Genomic DNA, 20,700 nt, shown 5'->3' on the forward strand with positions numbered 1-20,700 from the left:
TGTGGACCACATTTGAACTGTTGCTTTTTTCTTCATGGACAATTTTAAACAGATGATCATTTATTAAGAACAATCATATATTTCTTACAGCAGTGTGTGACAAACTAGATATCTGTGTTTAATATAAAGTGCTGCGTGTCCATCAAACACTGAAGAGCTGCTGGATTCATTGTTTCCTCCAAATGACAGAAAAGTCATTTTCATGTGACAGAGCGACGATGCAGTGGAGTCTGTTTCTGCTTCTTCTGATGGGTGAGTGATCATTTTACCAGGGCTCCTGATTGTTTCCACCTCAAATCCTTTAGTTTGATCAGGACTCATTAAACAAATGAACTCTTACTGAGAAAATCAAGGATTGACCTGTAAATTGGACAGTTTGATGGGAACATGAGTTTCCTGCTTGTATCAGCAGATATCCAACAGTATTTCTTCTGTTTCAGGTCAGTGTGTCTTCATCACATGTCAGCTGTATGAGTACCACTTTATTAAAGAAGAGATGAGCTGGGATGAAGCACGGGCACACTGCAGAGAGAACTACACAGACCTGGCCAAAGTGTTTGACCTGACAGACATGAGAAGACTTCAAGACTCTGCACAGAATCAAACACAAGCCTGGATTGGACTGTACAGCGAGCCGGGAGACAACAGGACGTGGCACTGGTCTCTGCCGGGGGTGAGATACACTGAAAATAAGACCTGTTGGGGAGGTACAGAGCCAGATGATGGAGCATACCCTGAGAACTGTGTAATGACAAGCATGGCGTGGATAGATTTCCCATGTACTCACACATTTCAGTTCATCTGCTATAACGGTGAGAATATGTGGACAGTAATATGATAATACAATATTTAATAATGTTATAATGTAGTTTATAATCTGTGTTATATCACATGTTCTTGAAAGAGGCAGTTTTAAGAATGAGACGGATTAGCTGATAAAGATGTTTTTGTGTTTTTCTGTTGACTCGACAGAAACGATGAAAAACAACAAAACCTTTCATTTGACTGAGACGTCTGTGACCTGGACTCAGGCTCAGAGCTACTACAGACAGCATCACACCGACCTGGCCAGTGGACTCGATCAGATATACAGTGAAGAGTTTAAGAAGCTGAAGAACTCTACAGCCTCGTGTATCGGCCTGTTCAGAGACAGCTGGAGGTGGTCAGATGGGAGTAACTTCTCTTTCAGATACTGGGACTCATTTAATGATGGACTAAACAACAGGACATGTGCTACGACTCTGTTAGAGAGATCAGGAAGATGGAGCTCTGCTGGATGTGACCAAAGAAAGCCTTTCTTCTGCTATGATGGTGAGTTTACACAGATTTATCTCAGCTGTTTGTCCAATAGATGAACTGCTGGAATCACTGAGAGGATTTAGGTCAGTATGTTTCTTCAGCCACTTTTTTTTTTTTTTGCCTGTCCCGTTTGGCTCTTTTGCATCAGAATTATTGTCTAAAGGCAAAGAAAGATGCCCAACGGATTCACTTTACCAAATTGACCATCTCAGCCTTGCCGTAATGGTCTATTTGAGTCACCTTTTATTGTTTATTTTATTTATTTTTTATTTTCACTTGCTAGATATGGGACAGACTTGAATGAGGAAAAGAAAAGGGAGAAAGGAAGAGGGGGAAAAACAGCTGAGAAGAGGGACGGGGATAAAGGGCAAAAAAACAAAAAACAACTAAATAAGCAGACAACAAAAATGCATATATCAATCACCTGGATCACCTGTTGAGAAAGAAAAAAGAAAACAAGCTGAAGAAAATCAGAATCAGAATCAGAAATCAGAATGGGTTTATTGCCAGATGTTGAGGTTTACAACATTAGGAAATTGCTGCGGTGCTTCAGTGCAGACAATAAGAATTAAAGTGCTATGTAGAAAGAAAGATATGTGCATGAGATATACATGAGATATATACATGAGAATAAGAATTATGAGTGCTACGTAGAAAGATATATACATGAGTGCAGGTGGTGATCAGTGCCAGACATGAAATGATGCAGTGACACAGCGTAGGGTCATGTGTTAGTGGCGGGGACAGTCATATGGTTATTGTTCATGTGTCCAACAGCAGAGGGGAAGAAACTGTTCTTATGGCGAGAGGTTCTGGTGCGAATGGACCGGAGCCTCCTGCCTGAGGGGAGCAGGTCAAACAGACTGTGTCCAGGGTGAGAAGGGTCAGCTGAGATCCGGGCTGCACGCCGCAGTGTCCTGGAGGTGTACAGGTCCTGCAGAGATGGGAGTCTGCAGCCAATCACCTTCTCAGCGGAGCGCACAACACGCTGCAGTCTCTGTTTGTCCCTGATAGTGGCTCCAGCGTACCACACGGTGATGGAGGAGGTGAGGATGGACTCGATGATTGCAGTGTAGAATTGCATCATCGTCCGTGTTGGCAGGTTGAATTTCTTCAGCTGCCTCAGGAAGTACATCCTCTGCTGGGCTTTCTTGATGACGGAGGTGATGGTGGGCTCCCACTTCAGGTCCTGGGTGATGGTGGTACCCAGGAAGCGGAATGAGTCCACAGAGGTGATGGGGGTGTCAGTCAGGATGATGGGGGGGAGTGGGGCTGTGTGCTTCCTGAAGTCCACAATAATCTCCACTGTCTTCTGGGCATTCAGCACCAGGTTGTTGTGGCTGCACCAAGACACCAGGCGTTCAACCTCCCTCCTGTAGGCAGACTCATCCCCGTCAGAGATGAGCCCAATGACGGTGGTGTCATCTGCGAACTTGATTAGCTTGACAGACTGGTGGGTGGAGGTGCAGCAGTTGGTGTACAGGGAGAAGAGCAGAGGAGAAAGAACACAGCCCTGAGGGGAGCCGGTGCTGATGGTCCGGGAGTCCGAGACATTCTTCCCCAGCCTCACGTGCTGCTTCCTGTCCGTCAGGAAGTCAGTGATCCACCGGCAGATGGGATCAGGCACATTCATCTGGGAAAGCTTGTCTCGGAGATGGTCTGGAAGGATGGTGTTGAAGGCAGAGCTGAAGTCCACAAACAGGATCCTGGCGTAGGTTCCTGGGGAGTCCAGATGCTTCAGGATGAAGTGTAGGGCCATGTTGATGGCGTCGTCTACAGACCTGTTGGCTCTATATGCAAACTGCAGGGGGTCCAGGAGGGGGGCCGTGAGGGTCCTGAGATGGGAGAGAACTAGGCGCTCAAATGACTTCATGACCACAGATGTCAGAGCCACGGGTCTGTAGTCATTTAGTCCAGTGATCCTAGGTTTCTTGGGGACAGGGATTATGGTAGAGGACTTGAAGCAGGCAGGCACATGACATGCCTGCAGTGAGGAGTTGAAGATGCCAGAAAACACTGGGGCCAGCTCGTTTGCACAGTGTCTGAGGGTGGCAGGAGACACGCCGTCTGGGCCGGGAGCTTTCCGAGCATTCAGACTCCTAAACTGCTTCCTCACATCTGCTTCATGAATATGAAGAGTTGTGGTCGGAGGAGGTGGTGTGAAATCCTCTTTTGTGTGGGGTGAGGGGGCGGGTGTTGCAGGTGAACAGTTTGAAGGTGGTGATGTCTCTATGGAGGGGGGAGAGGTGGGGGGATGAGTGTCCAAAGTGCCTCTATTGTTGGGGCCGTTGGAGGTGTGAAGGCTGCCTGATGGCTCGTCAAAACGACAGTAGAAGTCGTTAAGGGTGTTGGCTAAGAGCAAGTCATCAGTGGAGTGGGGGGTTTTAGGCTTGTAGTTTGTAATATTCCTAAAACCTTTCCACACAGAGGCCGAGTCATTCTCTGAGATCTGCTGCTGCATCTTCTCAGAGTGCTGATGTTTGGCAATGTCCACTTCCTTAGTGAACCTGTACTTGGCCTCTCTGTAGCAGTCCCTGTCTCCGCTTCTGAACGCCTTACTCTTTTCCAGCCACAGCTTTTTGAGTTTAGGAGTAAACCAGGGTTTGTCATTGTTATAACTCACCCTGGTGCGTGATGGCACAATGCTGAGATGAGAGCAATACAGTAAACAACATCACAATGATATATGTGAATATGACAGTGAATACTAAATATTAAACATTATTGTGCAGCACATAAGATCAACAGAACACAGTGTGCTTTGAGGCAGCAGCCAAAAAGGGTGTAGTTTGTGGGTGTGGTCACCCGTGTGTACACCTGTGAGCATGGACGCGCTTGTTTTTTTAAAAAGGTTCCTTCATGTAATGATCTGCTAGAGGGTGTGGGGGGGCCACAGCCCCGTCCTCCAGGGCATGAAGCAGGTATGGAGGAGATCAAAACTCCAGACATCCAGAGGCCCCCAGAACACAAGAGACCAAGGAAGACCAACAGAGGGGCAGCCGCGCCACTGTCCCGGAAAGAGCTGAGGAGAGTCCCAGATGAGGGTTCACCCAGCAGCCGCGGAGCAGAAGCCAGGGGGGGTTGCAGTGACGCGCCCGTGAGCTCCACCGGCAGCCAGCTGTGCCTGAGTGACCGAGCCCCAGGCAGAGAGGCCGGGGGCACCCCACCTCCGAAATGGCCCGAGCGAGCCCCAGGCTCCAGGCCCCGATAAGCGGCTGCCAAGGAGTGAGCCGGTGTGTACCTGGACGCCCATCCCCGGACACAAAGAACCACCAACGCACCGATGTCTGAGGGAGTCCGCCACTGGCAGGGGAAGTGGTGGTGGGTGGAGATAGGCCTCCAAACCTTGGAGGACCTGAGATGTCCCCAGAGAGGTGGCGTCTGATACCCAACCTGACATATAGACACAGACATACAGGCACACACAGATACAAACATCCATTCCCACCCTCATGCTCTCATATGCACTTACTCCACACTCAACCGACGTGGAGACAGACATAAAGAGATGCTGTACACACAATCACACTCACCAAGCGTACTCTACGAACCAGGTCTAGGTACCCTTGCCCCTGGTGGGGGAAACTGCACCCAGACCCAGGTGGTGTTACCCTTTTCCCTGCAGTGGGGAGAAGCAGACCGCCCTGACTCTGCAGCAGCAGGGAGGCCCCACACTCCAGACCCCAGTCGGACGGCCAACTCCTCCTCCCAGACCCCCCGCTCCAGCAGGCAACAGAGAACGGGGGTGAGAGAAGACTCCAAACCTCCCTCCACCCGCTCATTGTAGTGTTGATGCATGTGTGTTCTAAGGTGCATTTAAAACCCAGGAGGGCATGGAGCTACCTGCCAGAGAGCAGCAGGTAAGCGCATAGTCCCTCCTGCTAGCCCTCAATGTCTACGTTTATTTAAAATTGAGACGCCAGGGGTGAGGTATACACCCTGATGGTAACTTGGACTCCGTGTAGCATGCCCACCCCCAAGATCCTATATGTATGTGTAATGAGGGTGTGAGTAATGTGAATGTCTAAGTTGTGGGATAAAATTGAGGCAGAGGCAGCCAGAAGGGGACAGAGGGGGGGGGGTTAGCCTCCTCTGCACCCTGGTGACATACCTTTACCCCAAGGCCCTGCATGTGCGGGTGGTTGTGGTGGAGCGGGAAGAGGGAGGCAGCTGGAGATGGGGAGGGAAGGAAGGGAGGGGCAAGTGACCCCTCCCTGGGGCCAGCTGTATGGGGGTCGAGCCCCCATACACCCACCCGCCCACAACCCCAGCAACATACCAACCAGGACCCAAGCCCCCGAGGCCCAGCCAGGGCCCCAGCCCAGAGACGGAGCGCCCCCAGATCCTCACGCCTGTCCCGGACCCACCCAGGGGCAGCCAGACTACCAGGTCAGTAACCCACGTCCATCAGCACAGACCCTCCCCTAGCCCCGCTGCACGCAGCCACAAGGAAACCGTCACCTAAGAGTCAACAGAGCCCTTAATAGGCCATGACCGCTACCCCGGGTTGAGCCCCCCAAGGAAGATGCTCCTAGGGAACCCCCTGATGCCCTAAGCCTGTCCCTACCCCCACACCAATCACAACAGCGAAGGTGGGACCAAACTATGACCCCCCACCCCCACTAGGTGATGGAGCTGATCAAAGGAGCCCAGAGCAATTGACCTGATGTGGTGGCAGAGGCTGTATCAAGACTAATGTAATCTAATAGATAATTTCTATATTGGTTAGAATTAAGATTATTTTTATTTTTCCAGTTCATGAGGACTGTTTTGTTGGCTATGCATAGGGCAGTGAAAACCATATGGGCTATGTTCTTTTCTGAAGTGACATTATCTAAGCTGCCCAACAAACACACTAAGGGGGAAGTTGGAATGTTACATTTCAGACACTTTGATAAGTCTTCACATATCTCGCGCCAAAACTTCTGAACTGGTGGACAGAACCAAAGAGCGTGGATGTAATTGTCCGGTGAATTGGTTTGGCAGTGTGAGCAGTTGTTGGAGGATGTAAAGCCCATCTTGAACATCCGATGACCTGTATAGTGCACTCTGTGTAATATTTTGTATTGAATTAATTGAAGACTGGGATTTCTAATTAGATGAAAGGTTTTTAAGCAAATCTGAGACCAGAAGTTTTGGTCTAAGTTAACTGATAAATCCGCTTCCCATTTTGCAATAGGAAGTGATATTGATTCATCTGTTTTAGAAAGCATTCTGTATATTTTGGATAGTAATTTGGGGGTTTTAAGAGTAAGAAATTGAACCACACTTGGTGGTGTTTGTAGTTCAACTTGACCTGGTTTAAATTTCTTTTTTACTATGGATTTAATTTGTTGATATTCTAAAAATCTTTTCTTGTTGATCCCATATTGTGTAACTAGTCCGTCAAATGAAATAAATTCTCTTCCTTCTAGTATATGTTCTAAATATTTGATTCCTTTATCACTCCAATCTGAAAAGTTTATCATATTATTGTTTTGTAATATGTCAGGGTTGTTCCAGATAGGTGTACGTTTGCATGGGATTAATGAAGACTCCGCCAATTTTAGAAACTCCCACCATGCTGTCAGAGAAGAGCTGATGTTGATGCTTTTAAAGCATTCATGTCGTTGGATGTTTGAGCTGATAAATGGTAGGTCTGAGATCTCTAGATTATTGCAGAGTGCTTGTTCTACATCTAGCCAAGGTTCATCTAAGAGGGTGTGTTTTAGCCATCCTGAGATAAACTGAAGCCTGTTGGCTAAGAAGTAGTGCTGAAAGTTAGGTAGTTCTAATCCTCCTTTATCCTTGGTCTTTTGTAGTGTTTATAAGCTTATACGTGGGGGTTTATTTTTCCAAAGCAATTTGGACATACATGAATCTAGAGATCTGAACCAATCTTGTGGCGGTTTAGTTGGGATCATTGAGAATAAATAATTTATTTTGGGTAATACCATCATTTTTATAGCGGCAACCCTTCCCATAAGTGATATGGGTAGACATTTCCATCTAGTCAGATCATCTTCTACTTTCTTCAAAAGTGGGATATGGTTTAATTTAATTAGATCTGCAAGCTTGGGAGAAACATTAATACCTAAATATTTTATATTTCCCGATTGCAGTGGTGTAGAAGAGGAATTATGGAAGGAGCAATTAATCGGTAGGACTGTAGATTTTGACCAGTTAATTGAGTAATCTTATATTCTTGCAAAAGAGTTTATCAATTCAATCACCCCAGAGATATTAGTTTGTGAGTTTTGGAGAAAGAGTAACACATCATCCGCATAAAGGCTGATTTTATGTTCCACGTTCTTGCATTTTATGCCCTTAATTACTGAATTCTGTCTAATTGCTGCTGCTAGTGGTTCAATAAAAATTGCAAACAGTGAAGGGGAGAGTGGGCATCCCTGCCTGGTGCCCCTCAAGAGACAGAAGCTGGAGGATGTCTGGTCATTTGTTCTGACACAAGCTGTTGGGGAATTATATAATATTTTTAACCAGTTAATGAAAGAGGATCCAAAACCAAATTTGTGTAAAGTTGCAAATAGAAATTTCCAGTTAACTCTGTCAAATGCTTTTTCTGCGTCTAAAGAGAATATTGTAGTTTCTAGGTTTTTATTGTATGAGTAGTCTATCAAATTAAGTAATCTACGTGTATTTGTTGATGAGTGCCGACCTTTTATGAAACCAGTTTGGTCAGGATGAATTAAGAGGGGGGTTATTTTCTCCAGTCTCTTTGAGAGAGCTTTGCAGATTATTTTAAGGTCTACATTTATAAGGGATATTGGACGATAGCTTGAGGGATATACAGGGTCTTTGCCTGGTTTTAGCAGGAGATTAATGTTTGCAGAATTCATATTTGATGGAAGTCTGCCCTTTTCTTTGATTTCCAACAACGTTCTGTAGAAAACTGGTGCTAGAATCGACCAGAATTCTTTGTAGAATTCTGCAGGAAAGCTGTCTGGACCTGGAGCCTTATTATTGAGGCGATCGTGGCTCAAGAGTTGGGAGTTCGCCTTGTAATCAGAAGGTTGCCGGTTCAAGCCCCGGCTTGGACAGTCTTGGTCGTTGTGTCCTTGGGCAAGACACTTCACCCGTTGCCTACTGGCGGTGGTCAGAGGGCCCGGTGGCGCCAGCCTCGCCTCTGTCAGTGCGCCCCAGGGTGGCTATGGCTACAATGTAGCTTGCCATCACCAGTGTGTGAATGGGTGGTTGACTTGATATGTAAAGCGCTTCGGGGTCCTTAGGGACTAGTAAAGCGCTATATAAATACAGGCCATTTACCATTTATTGGGCATACTTATCAGGGCTTCCTGGAGTTCACCTGGTGTCAGTGGTGAATCCAGTGCCATTGCTTGAGTGTCTAATAATTTTGGAAGAGTTATGTTGTCCAAAAACTGATCAATTTCCTTTTTAGACGGGTTTATTTGTGGTGAATACAACGTTTTATAGAAGTCTTCATCTTTTTTTTTTTTTTTTTTCATGTTTAAGTAGTGATGTATTAAATCTCCAGTTTTTACTTGGCGTAGTATTATTCTTGTGCATTAGTGTTAAAGATACAGGACCATGATCGCTGACAGCTATAGGATGAATCTCAGTGTCTGAAATGTTACTCAGCAGTGAGCTGCTGACCAAAAAATAATCCAGACGAGAGTAGGAGTGATGGACATGTGAGAAAAAAGTATATTCCTTACTGGTGGGGTGAAGGGAGCGCCATGCATCGCAAAGACCAAAGTTACTCATATACTGTTTGATTATATTTGTGGACTGCCAATTACGCTGAGTTCCCGCTGTATTGAGCCTATCCATGTCTTCATTTAGTCCAAGGTTGAGGTCGCCTCCAAGAACAAGTGTGCTATCTAAGTGTTCAGAGAGTGCACTGAAAAAACCGTGAAAGAATGAGGGATCATCAACATTTGGACCATATACACTTGCAATACATAGCTTTTTATCAAGTATAGATAGTTTAATGATTAAGAATCTGCCCTCTGGATCTATAACTGTATCGAGTACTGTGAAATTAATATTTTTATGTATTAAAATTGCTACTCCCCTTTGTCTAGAATTATAACAAGCTGAGAACACATTAGGAAACTCAGGTGTTTTAAGTTCATTCGAACCTCTAAGAGGTCTGTGGGTCTCTTGTAAAAGGACAACATCTGCCTGTAGTTTTTTGAGTTGATTAAATATTTTTAACCTCTTTTCTCTGGAGCCAGCTCCATTTATATTCCATGTAATGAACCTCAGTGTACCCATAGATGTTTGTGTGTAACTAGGGGTGTATGCTGTGTGCGTCGCTTAGACAGGTGGAGAGAATACATCACTTGTTCATAAATAAGGAGAAGGAGAGAGAGAAAATGTGTGGCGAGATGCTCCCTGAGTCTGACTATGTGTTTGCATATTTACTAATATGAGTAGGCTTGGCTTAAGTGTGTGTATCCTATACGCCTGGGTGCGCTGTCTGACTGAAGTAAATGTGCTGCCGTTGAGCGCATGGTGCGTATGTGTCGAAATAAAGGATGTTTGTGGATGAGTGTCGAAGCAGGTGATCGAAGCAGTGAAAGAAATAAAGAAAGAAACCAAGGACAGGGGTGAGCAGCATAAAAACAAGAGGGAGGAAAGAGAGAAAAAAAAACAAGAAGGAAAAAAACAAACAAACAAAAAAATGAAACATTCCAATCAAACCACTGATGGGGAGTGACGGTGTTAATTCTGCTATCATATCACACTTAAGATGCGATTTGATACCGGTAAGTTATACAGATGTTAATTTTAAGTTAATGCAAGTTAGTGTGAGTGGATAGGGAAAGGGTGTAGTGGATTCTTATCTGGTGTGAGGTTAATACAGCCACGGAGTGATGTTGGGGTCGCGGTGCAGCTGTCCGTCCACGTACAGCCGGTCCACAGCGATGACAGCGCGGGAGCCCTTCTGGATGAAGCCGCATCGGATTGGGAAGAGGACCCTGCGTCGTTCCAGGATCTCTTTGGGGAACTGGTCATTCACGCTGAAGTCCGTTCCTTTTAATTCCCTGCCGCGGCTTTTCACATGTTGCTTTTGTTTGAAGTGGCCGAATTTGGCCACAATAGGACGTGGTCTCCCGGCTGTAGCCCGAATGGCGATGTACCCTATCGAAGACGATGTTCTTCACCGTGTCCTTCGGCAGCTTTCATTTCATTTCATTTTCATTTATTTATTTATTTCACACTTGGTACAACAATTCAAACAAACCAACCACACTTTCTATCAATAAAGCACTACAACCATGTGTGAAAAGGAGCAGGAAGAAGAAAATATTCTTATTAAACCCCGCCCCCTATCTACAATCCAATTTATATTACAAGTGGGCACCAAAAATCAGGGAACAAACTAACATTAACATTTATCTCCGGTCCTAACCCAAACTAAACAACAAATTTACAATCAGAATATACCACTCCACATAGTAACAAGGAGAAAAATAAAATTAAAATAAATAAAACAAAAATTATAATGGATCCTTTTTCAATGAACTCCAATTTCATTCACATTCTTCATATTGCGTTATCGTTTTAAGCATGTAATGCTTTTTAAAACAATGTAAACTTATACAATTCTTTAAATTATAATGAAGTGAGTTCCACAGTCGTATACCCCTAACCGCTGGACTCATTAATCTTTGTTGTCCTAGCTAACTGATGCTTAAAATAAAATTTCCTTTTGCTATCTTCTCCCCCTGAACACAATAAAAATACTGTCATGGTCCTGGGTCGTGCGACCCAGTGTTTTGTGTTTAGTCTATTTTGATGTTTATTGTTTGTTTAGGTTCATTAAGTTATTCCAGCTCATTTGTAATTATATTACCCTTGTATTAAGCCTCCCTTGCCCTTCATGTGTTTATGTGTGTGTGTCTTGTGTTGTCAAGTTCATGCTGTCGCTTCTGTCATCTTCTCCTGTACTCTGTCTCCCTGGTTCGTGCGTCTATCTGTCATGAGTCATGTCTGCGTGGTTATGTTTAGTTCATGTCATGTCTAATCTCCATGTTTCCTGTTTTACTTTGTAAGTCTGTATTCAATGTCAGTGTATTCAGTTTCACTTCTCCTGTCCTGTCGTTAGGTTCATGTGTTTCAGCTGTGCTCCCATGTGTGGCCACTTCCCCTGATCATTATCTCGGCAATACCTCTGAAAGATTGAAGATTGTATGTGGCGTTCCTCAAGGTTCTATTTTGGGATCTAAACTTTTAAATTTATATATTAATGATATCTGTGACATATCAAAAAGGTTAAATTCTATTTTATTTACAGATGACACAAATTTGTATTGCTCTGGAGAGAATTTGAAAGATTTGGTTGAAATTATGACTTCTGAGATGTTAAGATTAAAAAAATGGTTTGATGTAAATAAATTATCTTTGAATCTGACAAAAACGAAATTCATGATATTTGGCAATCGTGTAAAGGAAGATGAAGTCATTATGTCCATTGATGGAGAATTGATTGATAGAGTTACTGAATTTCGTTTTTTGAGTGTAATAGTAGATGAAAATTTATTAGACTAAAAAACAATGCACATTTTATATTTTTCATTGTTTTTCTCATATTTTAGTTACTGTATTGAAGTCTGGGGGAATACATATGAGAATACTATAAAACCTCTAAACTTATTACAGAAGAAAGTGATACGAATGATTCAGAATGTTAAATATAGAGAACATACAAATAAATTATTTATAAAATTGAAATTATTGAAATTAGGAGATTTAGTGAAATTACGGACACTATTAATTATGTTTAAGGCTAAAAATAATATTTTGCCCTTTAACCTCTCACACCATAATTATACACTTTAGAAATCAAAATAGAATGTTGTAACATATCAAAAGCTTTTTTTTAAATCAACAAATACCCCCACTGTATATTTATTATTATTGGTTGCAGATGAAATATCGTCAATGAAAGTCAACAATGCTAATGCCGTTGATCTATTTTTACGAAATCCAAATTGATTTTCATTTATTAGTTGATATTTTTCAATAAAACTATCAAGTCTTTGCGCAAAAAGTTTTTCGAGCACTTTTGAAAACTGTGACAAAAGAGACACTGGCCTATAGTTGTTAAAACTATGCTTATCTCCTGATTTATATAAGGGTATCACTTTTGCCACTTTCATTCGATCAGGAAATACTCCTGATTGCAACGAAAGATTAAAAATATAGCAAAGAGGAATACTTATACAATCTAAAGTCTTTTTAATTACAACCATGTCTGTACCATCACAGTCAGTAGATTTTTTATTTTTAAAGTTTTCTACAATTGCTGCTATTTCTTTTATGGTAGTATCAGCTAAGAATATAGAATTAACCACTCTACTTTCTGCTTTCCAGGCTTCGTCATTTTTCCTAATTAAATTTGCTAAAGTGGGTCCAACATTTGCAAAAAGGAATTGAATTCGTTTACTACTTCAGTCTTGTCTTCGACAACTTGATTATTCTTAATGAAATAATTAGGGCGATCTAAGGGTGTGTTCTTGTTACCCAATACCTCCTTAAAAATATTCCAAATGCCCTTAAATTATTCTTGTTTTCCTGAAAAAGTTTATTATAGTAATCTTTCTTGGCTTTCCTCAATATTAATACCAACTTATTTTTATAAACTTTAGATTTCATTTCCGCATTCTTAGTTCTCTGTGTTATATAGTCCCTATATAAATAATTTTTCTTTTTACAGGCATTTGCAAGACCCTTAGTTATCCAAGGTTTCATATTCTTATTCTTTTTCTTATACTTAAATGATACCAATGGACAATGTTTATCATACAGGCCAAATATGTATTTAAAAATGCTCCGTATGCAACGTCGACCTCATTAACATAAACCTCCTTCCAGTCCACTTCCATGAGATCTTGTCTAAACTTGTTAATTGCCTCGTTATTTCTTAACCTTCTATGACTCACAAAACCAACCTCTTCCTTTCTTTTCATATTTAAATCAAAAGTAAAAAAGACTGGTAGATGATCGCTTATATCATTTATGATGAGGCCACTCATAATATTACTCTCCAAACTATTAATGAAAATATGATCAATTAGTGTTTCTGATTTATCTGTTATTCTACTCGGCTTTATAATTAAAGGATAAAATCCTTTACCATATAATAATTCAAAAAAGTCTGACGCAGCCTTATCATTTGCCTCTTTACAAAGATCAATATTGTAATCACCACACAAACATACAGTCTCTTTTCCCTTAGCCTTACTCAATAAGTCTTCTACTGCCTCTGTAAATAACTCAATCTGTGACCCCGGTTTCCTATATATGCACGTTACAATTACTTCTTCTTTCTATGTCCAACTCCACTATCACAGACTCCATTACATCGTCTATAGCCACAGACATATATTCAACTTTTTTACATTTCAAATCACAATTAACAAAAAGTGCCGTCCCTCCTGCCTTCTTCTTAGTTCTGTTTACAAAGTATAAATCGTACCCTTCCATACAGAAACCCCCTCTTCTCATCTAACCATGTTTCAGACGGAGCAATTATTTGAAACCTGCCTCTCAAACTATACAGAAAATCTTTAATCGAAGCAAAACTTCTATAAAGACTTCTGCAATTAATATGAATTAATGAAAATGTATTAACTATTTCAACTGTATCCCTGAATTGCTCCTCTGTATAATATTCACATGTGACATTAATTGTATTAAGCACATTCCTTTCAGGGTCAATACCTACTTCAATATCATATGATTTATTATCTGAGTCGTCGAGCATTATGCATAATTATTCTAAAACTATTAACCTCAAAAAGAGAAAGGGATCCTTAGCAATCGCACATTCATTTATCGACATATTTTAAAGTCCGTTGATCTTGTTTTCTTCCATGTCCAATTTACAATTTCCTTTTGTCCTTTTCCACCCGAAGTAGCATCTGTTCTTGTAAAGGATGACCTAATTGTTTTTAGGCTCATAGCCATGATTGACTAGCTTCAGGTGGGTTTTGATGAAGCTTTTCACTGTGGTCTCCGCGTCCTCTCCAGCGGCTTCTGGAATACCAGAAAATACCAGATTATCACGCATGCTCCGAGCTTGTAGATCAATAACTGTTTCTTTTCTTTTCTCTATTGAGCTGGGTAACATTGTCTGTGAGACATTTCACCGACTCCCTTAGCGTGGCATTTTCAGCAGCGAGCGTTTTCACCTGCTGCTGGCTGAACTGAGGGATTCTCGCAAGCATTTAAATTCCCGGTGAAGAATCTCCACCAAGGACAGCCTTGCATTGAAACTGGACATCGTTGGTCGATTGACTCCAGCATGTCAACAATATCTTTGCCGGCTGGCGATGTTGTGGGGAATCTGCCGGACGAAGTCTTTTAGACGACGGCGTCTCAGGTTTGGCCGGGGAAGCTGCACACTGGGCCTTCTTCATCACGAGATCCTGGAAGCACTGATCAATATAATCTTGGAGAGTCTCTAAACTCTCCTCGTTGTTCTCCAGGGTGTTGGAGATGATTTAGACAAATGTTGTTAGTTATAAGACAATTGATAAGTGTATTTGGTAATACTGAAGCTTAAAGGAATTTGTTCAAATCTAAACTACCATTCGCTTTAATTTTCTGCCAAAATCTCCGGTGTCTGACGTCAGTTACAACACGAGTCGCTTACCTTGTCCGTCACTTACCTCCTTACGATGAAGGAGAAGGAACCGCAGCCACTTATTTCTGCATGTATGTTGAACTTCTGTCAGAGGTGAAGATGTTTAGCTGATGGTTGGAACAGAGATTTCTCTGTAGAGCTGCTGATTCGTCTGAAGAATCACTGAAATGTTTTCTTTTGTTCTTCCAGTGAAACTGGACCAAACATCCAGAGACTTGAAGTCCAGATTTAACTGATTTCATGTTGTCTCTGATTTTATGGCAGATAAACTGATTCTGATCAGGGAAAACAAAACCTGGGAGAAAGCCTTGAATTACTGCAGACAGACACATCATGACCTGGTTTCAATCAGCAACCCTGAGGAGCAGCGATGGGTCCAGGAAAGAGCCAAAAACGCCTCGACTCCTTTCGTGTGGCTGGGACTGCAGTACTCCTGCACTCTGGGTTTATGGTTCTGGGTCAATGACAACCTAGTGTGCTATGAGAGGTGGGCTTCAGGGGGAGAGACTGTAGACTGTGGCATGTCTGCAGCCATGACCACAGGAGGGCAGTGGGTCAGTCAGAAGAGAAATGAGACATTTAATTTTATTTGTATAAAACACTAAAGTTTAAACCTAAAGTCACTTCTTAGCTGGACATGTAGATGTTCTGGGGTGAACTCTGTGTTTCTGCTCAGTGTTTACAGTCTCTGGGTTTGAAAATGACCAACAGATTTTTACCTGCAGCTTAGACATTTGCAGAGAGCAGTCTGTGTTTCATGTCCTCTCCTTTACCAGAGTCAGGAGCATCTTGGTTTCTTCCTTCATTGTTGCTGGATTGGTTCATTATTAAACTGTAGCAGGATGTTTGTTGTATTTAGTTCAGATAAGGTGAAGGTTTTAATGTTTCTGCTTCATGTGCTGTAAATCTTTGTATCGCACCATTGTATCCTCAGCTTGAATTACAAAGCCTGTCACTAAAAGCAGGTAAAACCATGTTTGTGTCATGACTCCATATGAGCTCTATAATCTGATCATGTGTTCATGAAGACAAATAAACCTTCATTTAACCAAGTCTGTCACTGTTACAGCTTTCACAGGAACAAATACAAACAGCGCCACCTAAAGGTAAAACCAGGAAACTAACATGTAGCTCCATGACATTTCCACAAATGAAGATATGCAATGAAATGAGGACTGTGTGAACCAATCAGTGATCAGAGCTGCCGCCAGTTATGTTAACAGTTTTTTACCATTTTGGTAAAATGTTTTTGTCAAAGTCTTGATTAAATATAATGATGTTGTCAGGCTACTCTGCAGCTCCTCTCTCCTTTGTTAAGTAACTTGTTCTGGACAAAGCAGCAGGACAGATCTCTCCCCATCTCTGTGCGACCTCTGTAAACCTGGTCCTGTTTATCTCGCTGATTTTTTCCACTCTCATTCACGTGGACCTTCATCTGTTCAGCTTCAGTGAGTCTCCAATCCACTATGACGTCCTGACAAATATCAGATTTGGTTATAAGTGGCAGCATGTCAGACTCCTCCCTCTCTGTCTCCTCCACCATCTGAACCTCAGGAACTGAGAGGAGAACACGAGACAGACAGATGTCAGTGATGGTGATCCTCCATCATCTACAGCCACTGTTGTTCGGTCATTTCCTGTTTTATTTTGATAGTTCTACTCTGAGTTCCCTGATCTTCACTCCTGTTTTCAGTCACTGTGGACAAACAGCTGTTACACTCACCTCTGACTCTGAGAGTCACTGATTTCTGTAGCAGCATGTGTCCATCCTTGTTGTAGATGGTGCAGGTGTAGACTCCACTGTCAGTGAGGTGGAGGTCTTTCAGGGTCAGACTGAGGTCTTTAGTGTTCAGTGGGTCTTTGTCCATCTCAGTCTGACCTTGTATGTCAGGCTGACTCTGGCCTCTCTGATACGTGTGGACTGTCACATTTTCATGTCTCCACAGGCAGGTTGTCTTTGATCTGAAGGGCAGAAGGACAGACTTTTCCCCCGGGTCACCTCCACCATCTCTACCTGCAGAACTGACAACAGGACATGAAACAGACTGACATCAGTGAGGTGGATCCTCCATCATGTCCTCTGCTGTGTAACCAGCAGCTCCTGTTTTCAGTGTTTCTCTGACTTGGAGCTGAACTGTTGTGTGTTGATGTGTGAGGCTGCACAAACAGCTGTGCAGCTTTTATTCTCACTCAGCTGCAAACAGCTGGACCCACACACAGGTTTACACATCTGGGATTCAGAATATTTTTCTCACCTGTGATATTTAGTAACAGTACTTTGTGTAGCAGGATGTATCCACCCTTGTAGACAGTGCAGGTGTAGCCACCATGGTCACTAATTTGGGGGTCTTTCAGTTTCAGACTGAAGTCTTTAGTTCTCAGAGGATCTTCATTCATCTCTGTGGTCTCTGTGATCCTGGTCCTGTAAGAGATGCTGGTGTTCATTGCTCTGATACACATGGACCGTCGTATTTCGGTGTTTCCAGTCCGCTTTGATGTCCTGAGGAACATCATCTTTGTTTTTTCCTTTGTTTGTTTTCTGTTTTCAGGGTCAGACTGAGGTCTCTGCTTCTCGTGGGTCTTTTCTGTATTTCTGCTCCTTTAACACAGCTGTTCTAACACCTCAGATACACCTGGACCAAATCTCCTCAGGTGAGTAAAGGATGCCTTTAAATGCTGTGAGCTGAAGAAACATTCTGAGCTCTTGTCTTGATGCTTGATGCTCAATCATGCAGATGAGTAAATCCCAAAAAGTGGATTCTGTTCATCTGGAGCGTTTTCAGTGGGAGGAACATTTCTTCTCTCTGATGAAATGACAAAATGTTTCTTCCACTGAAAATGTTACGTCCAGATGAACAGAATCCAGCTTTTGGGATTCTGAGATCTTCATTAACCAAAGGATCCTCCTATCAGAGCTCTGCTCTATCTATATTTCAGGGAGTACAGGATTTCCTTCCCATCTTTCAAAATGGGGAAAAATGCTGTGCTTTCTTAGGCACAGGCCATGTTTTCAGGTAACTTAGCCTTGCCAAACATCCAGGGATTTTATAGGAAAGGACACTAAGGAAGAAATCTCTACAACCAGATCGAGCCAATACTGTAGCCAATTCCCTGCATTGCTATTGGGCATGCAATGTAGAGAACTGGCTGGAAAGACAGCTATAGGATTTACTGCAGGTTAGTGTGGTGAAAGATAGAGATGTACAATGAGGCAAAAAGTATTTATTCAGCCAACAATTGTGCAAGTTCTCCCATTTAAAAGATGAGAGAGGCCTGTAATTTTCATCATAGGCTGGGAAGACTGAATCTGCAATAGGTAAGCAGCTTGGTGTGAAGAAATCAGCTGTGGGAGCAATTATTAGAAAATGGAAGACATACAACATCAAACATTGTCTCCTGTAGCTGGTATAGTTGAGATGATTACAATGTTTAACTTGGGTTATATGCATTTATGTTGTCTTGGAGTTACAAGAAAACTCGTGAACATGTGGATGAAGGTACCTGCAGCTGTCCAGCCAGACTGTTGGGGAACTTTCAGTAAGGTTGAAAGAACTGGGAACTTACACACCAATCGAGTTTAACCGCAGGCCAAGTAATCAGAGTAATCAGAAACTGATAGATGGAAAACAACAGAGCTTCAGTACTTTATGTTGTGTGCAGGGCCTGTGCTTAGGAATAGCATACCAGGAGAGCTCTATGATAACTTTGTTTTCTGTTGCAGTGCATCTGCTGTTTAAATCTAAATCCTCCACCTGTCACCTTGACCCTCTGTTATGACCCTCTGAGGCTGAAGCATCATTGACGTGCATGATCCATAAGCTTCAACTAGGATGTATAAATGTGTGCAGTGACGTGTGTGAAGCCTTTGAGGACTCACTGTGTTATTAGCTGTTAGTGAAACGCAGCTTCAGACGTTCAGTTGTACGAAGCTGTGAAGGGCTGTCAGCAGGTGATGGCTCAGGTCACAGCCCACCTGTGTGATGTCACTGAACACCTGTGTACGAGCGCTGCTTCAGCCTCTGCAGTCGTGATGTGTTTATAGGACATCAGACAATCCTGCGTCCATGGACAGAAGTCAAACAGTGTTTAGTCTGGGTCACAGGTCCTCTGATGTTCACACAGTCTGAGGAAACTTTGTGTTAACATGTTTCTGTTCTTATAAAAACAGCTGATGGTTTTACAGAAACATGATGCAAACATGAGAATGAACAAATGATTGTTATTAACAGACACTGTTTATTTTTCACTTTGCATGACATCATCAACACTGTGACACCAGGGGGCGCTCATCACCAGCTGAAGAAGTGTGCAGTGATAATGGGGGGAGTATTGTGTGTACTAGAGCTGTACTGTGGGTACTGCAGTAATGACACCAGGAGAAACTTTCTGTTTTTCCACATAATCTATGATTATTGTTCCCACGGCGACACACACAGCATCATGACCTGAACAACATGATCCCTGATCTGATGTTATAATCCTGTATTTTACACGTGTGTCAGTTTTGGCCGGCGGTCATGTGTCCCTTCCAATAATACGACGCGAGACTGGAATAAAATCCATGGACTGGAAAACTTTATGAAAGAAGACACATGTTAACACACTGCCATGGCAGACATGCTTCCACGTCTCAGGAGGAGGAGGGCACCAAACTCTGAGGTCAAAGGGGAGCTGAGGTATGAATAAGTTATTGGCCATGTTTGCAGAGCCCTTTTAAAAATATGCTTTCATGACATTATTGTGTGTGGGGTGGTGGTCAGGGCTATCCAGACTGACCAGGGGGACGCTGAATGTAAGAAAAAACATGTTTTAATAAAGAAAAAAAGTTTTTGTTCTAAAGAATCTGATTGTTTGCTTGCAGGACACCAGCAGATCTGAGTCCTCCGTCACAGAAGTGTTTATATATGTTCTATTTCTATTGTATATATTAATCAGCATCTGTGGGTGGACAGCAAAGAATTTCATTGCACAGAGAAATGCCTTTTCTCTTGTGACACATGACAAACACTTTGAATCTTGAATCTTTGAATCTTGAAGATGGTCACCTGCAGGTCAAAGGTCATTACATGTCCAACCCACATCCACTGCCACTAAGTTAGACCTTCTTCTGCGCTTACATGTGGACCACCTCGATCCATGACAGTCATTCAGGCAGGACAGGAAACAAACATCCTTACTAAGCATACTGTTTTGCATTTCAAAATAAAAGTTGGGCTGATTTTGATGCCATTACAGGAACTGCTGTGAATTCTTCTTTTTGAATCATCATCAGGTTTACACTAATTGCTTTCTAATTTAATAGAACGTGAAATGTTTGTCAGTAGATACACAGTTAGTCCTGCACAGTCAGAAACATCAACTTATTCTTAGTACTGTGTGCTTGCACTGAACAAGTTGTCCTAACAGAGTCACCTTCATTCAGCTTTACTACTTACAGAGCCAAAATAAGCAGTTTGTATCCAACATAACTCAGCTGGACTCTGATGCTCCGTATAACAGCCACACATGAGTCTGGATTCACTCAAAGCATTGAACAAACTTTATTGGAAATGAAGCTTTTGGACATTTGTTCTCTGATATTTGCTCTTCAGCTCGAGTCTCCATCAGTGGGAACATTTCCTGATTCAACTTTTCTTCTGTTCAAATCAAACTCCATGAGAATCAAAGTGTGAATCAGAGTCCTGATGATCAGATTCTATAGAAACATGGAGACTGTAGAGGATTTACACTCAACATGTTCATTTGTTCCCTTCAAGAAAAATCAATCATTCATCCAATAAAATCAG

At 42.5% G+C, this 20,700-nt stretch overlaps 1 protein-coding gene across 1 annotated transcript; it reads left to right on the top strand.

Annotated features, from left to right (window-relative positions):
* Nucleotides 1-182: 182 nt before the first annotated feature.
* LOC146634749 (putative C-type lectin domain family 20 member A) lies at nucleotides 183-15,519 on the top strand. The gene is made up of 4 exons (XM_085343049.1): nucleotides 183-252; nucleotides 441-812; nucleotides 973-1,311; nucleotides 15,179-15,519. Exons 1-4 carry the CDS (start codon nucleotides 183-185, stop codon nucleotides 15,517-15,519), a joined length of 1,122 nt encoding a protein of 373 aa, XP_085199175.1.
* Nucleotides 15,520-20,700: the final 5,181 nt, after the last annotated feature.

Source organism: Diplotaxodon limnothrissa, linkage group LG3 (genome assembly GCF_057381915.1).
Source record: "Diplotaxodon limnothrissa isolate DT_005_m linkage group LG3, D_limnothrissa_male_GT1.1, whole genome shotgun sequence".
In the NCBI taxonomy this organism is placed as follows: domain Eukaryota; kingdom Metazoa; phylum Chordata; class Actinopteri; order Cichliformes; family Cichlidae; genus Diplotaxodon; species Diplotaxodon limnothrissa.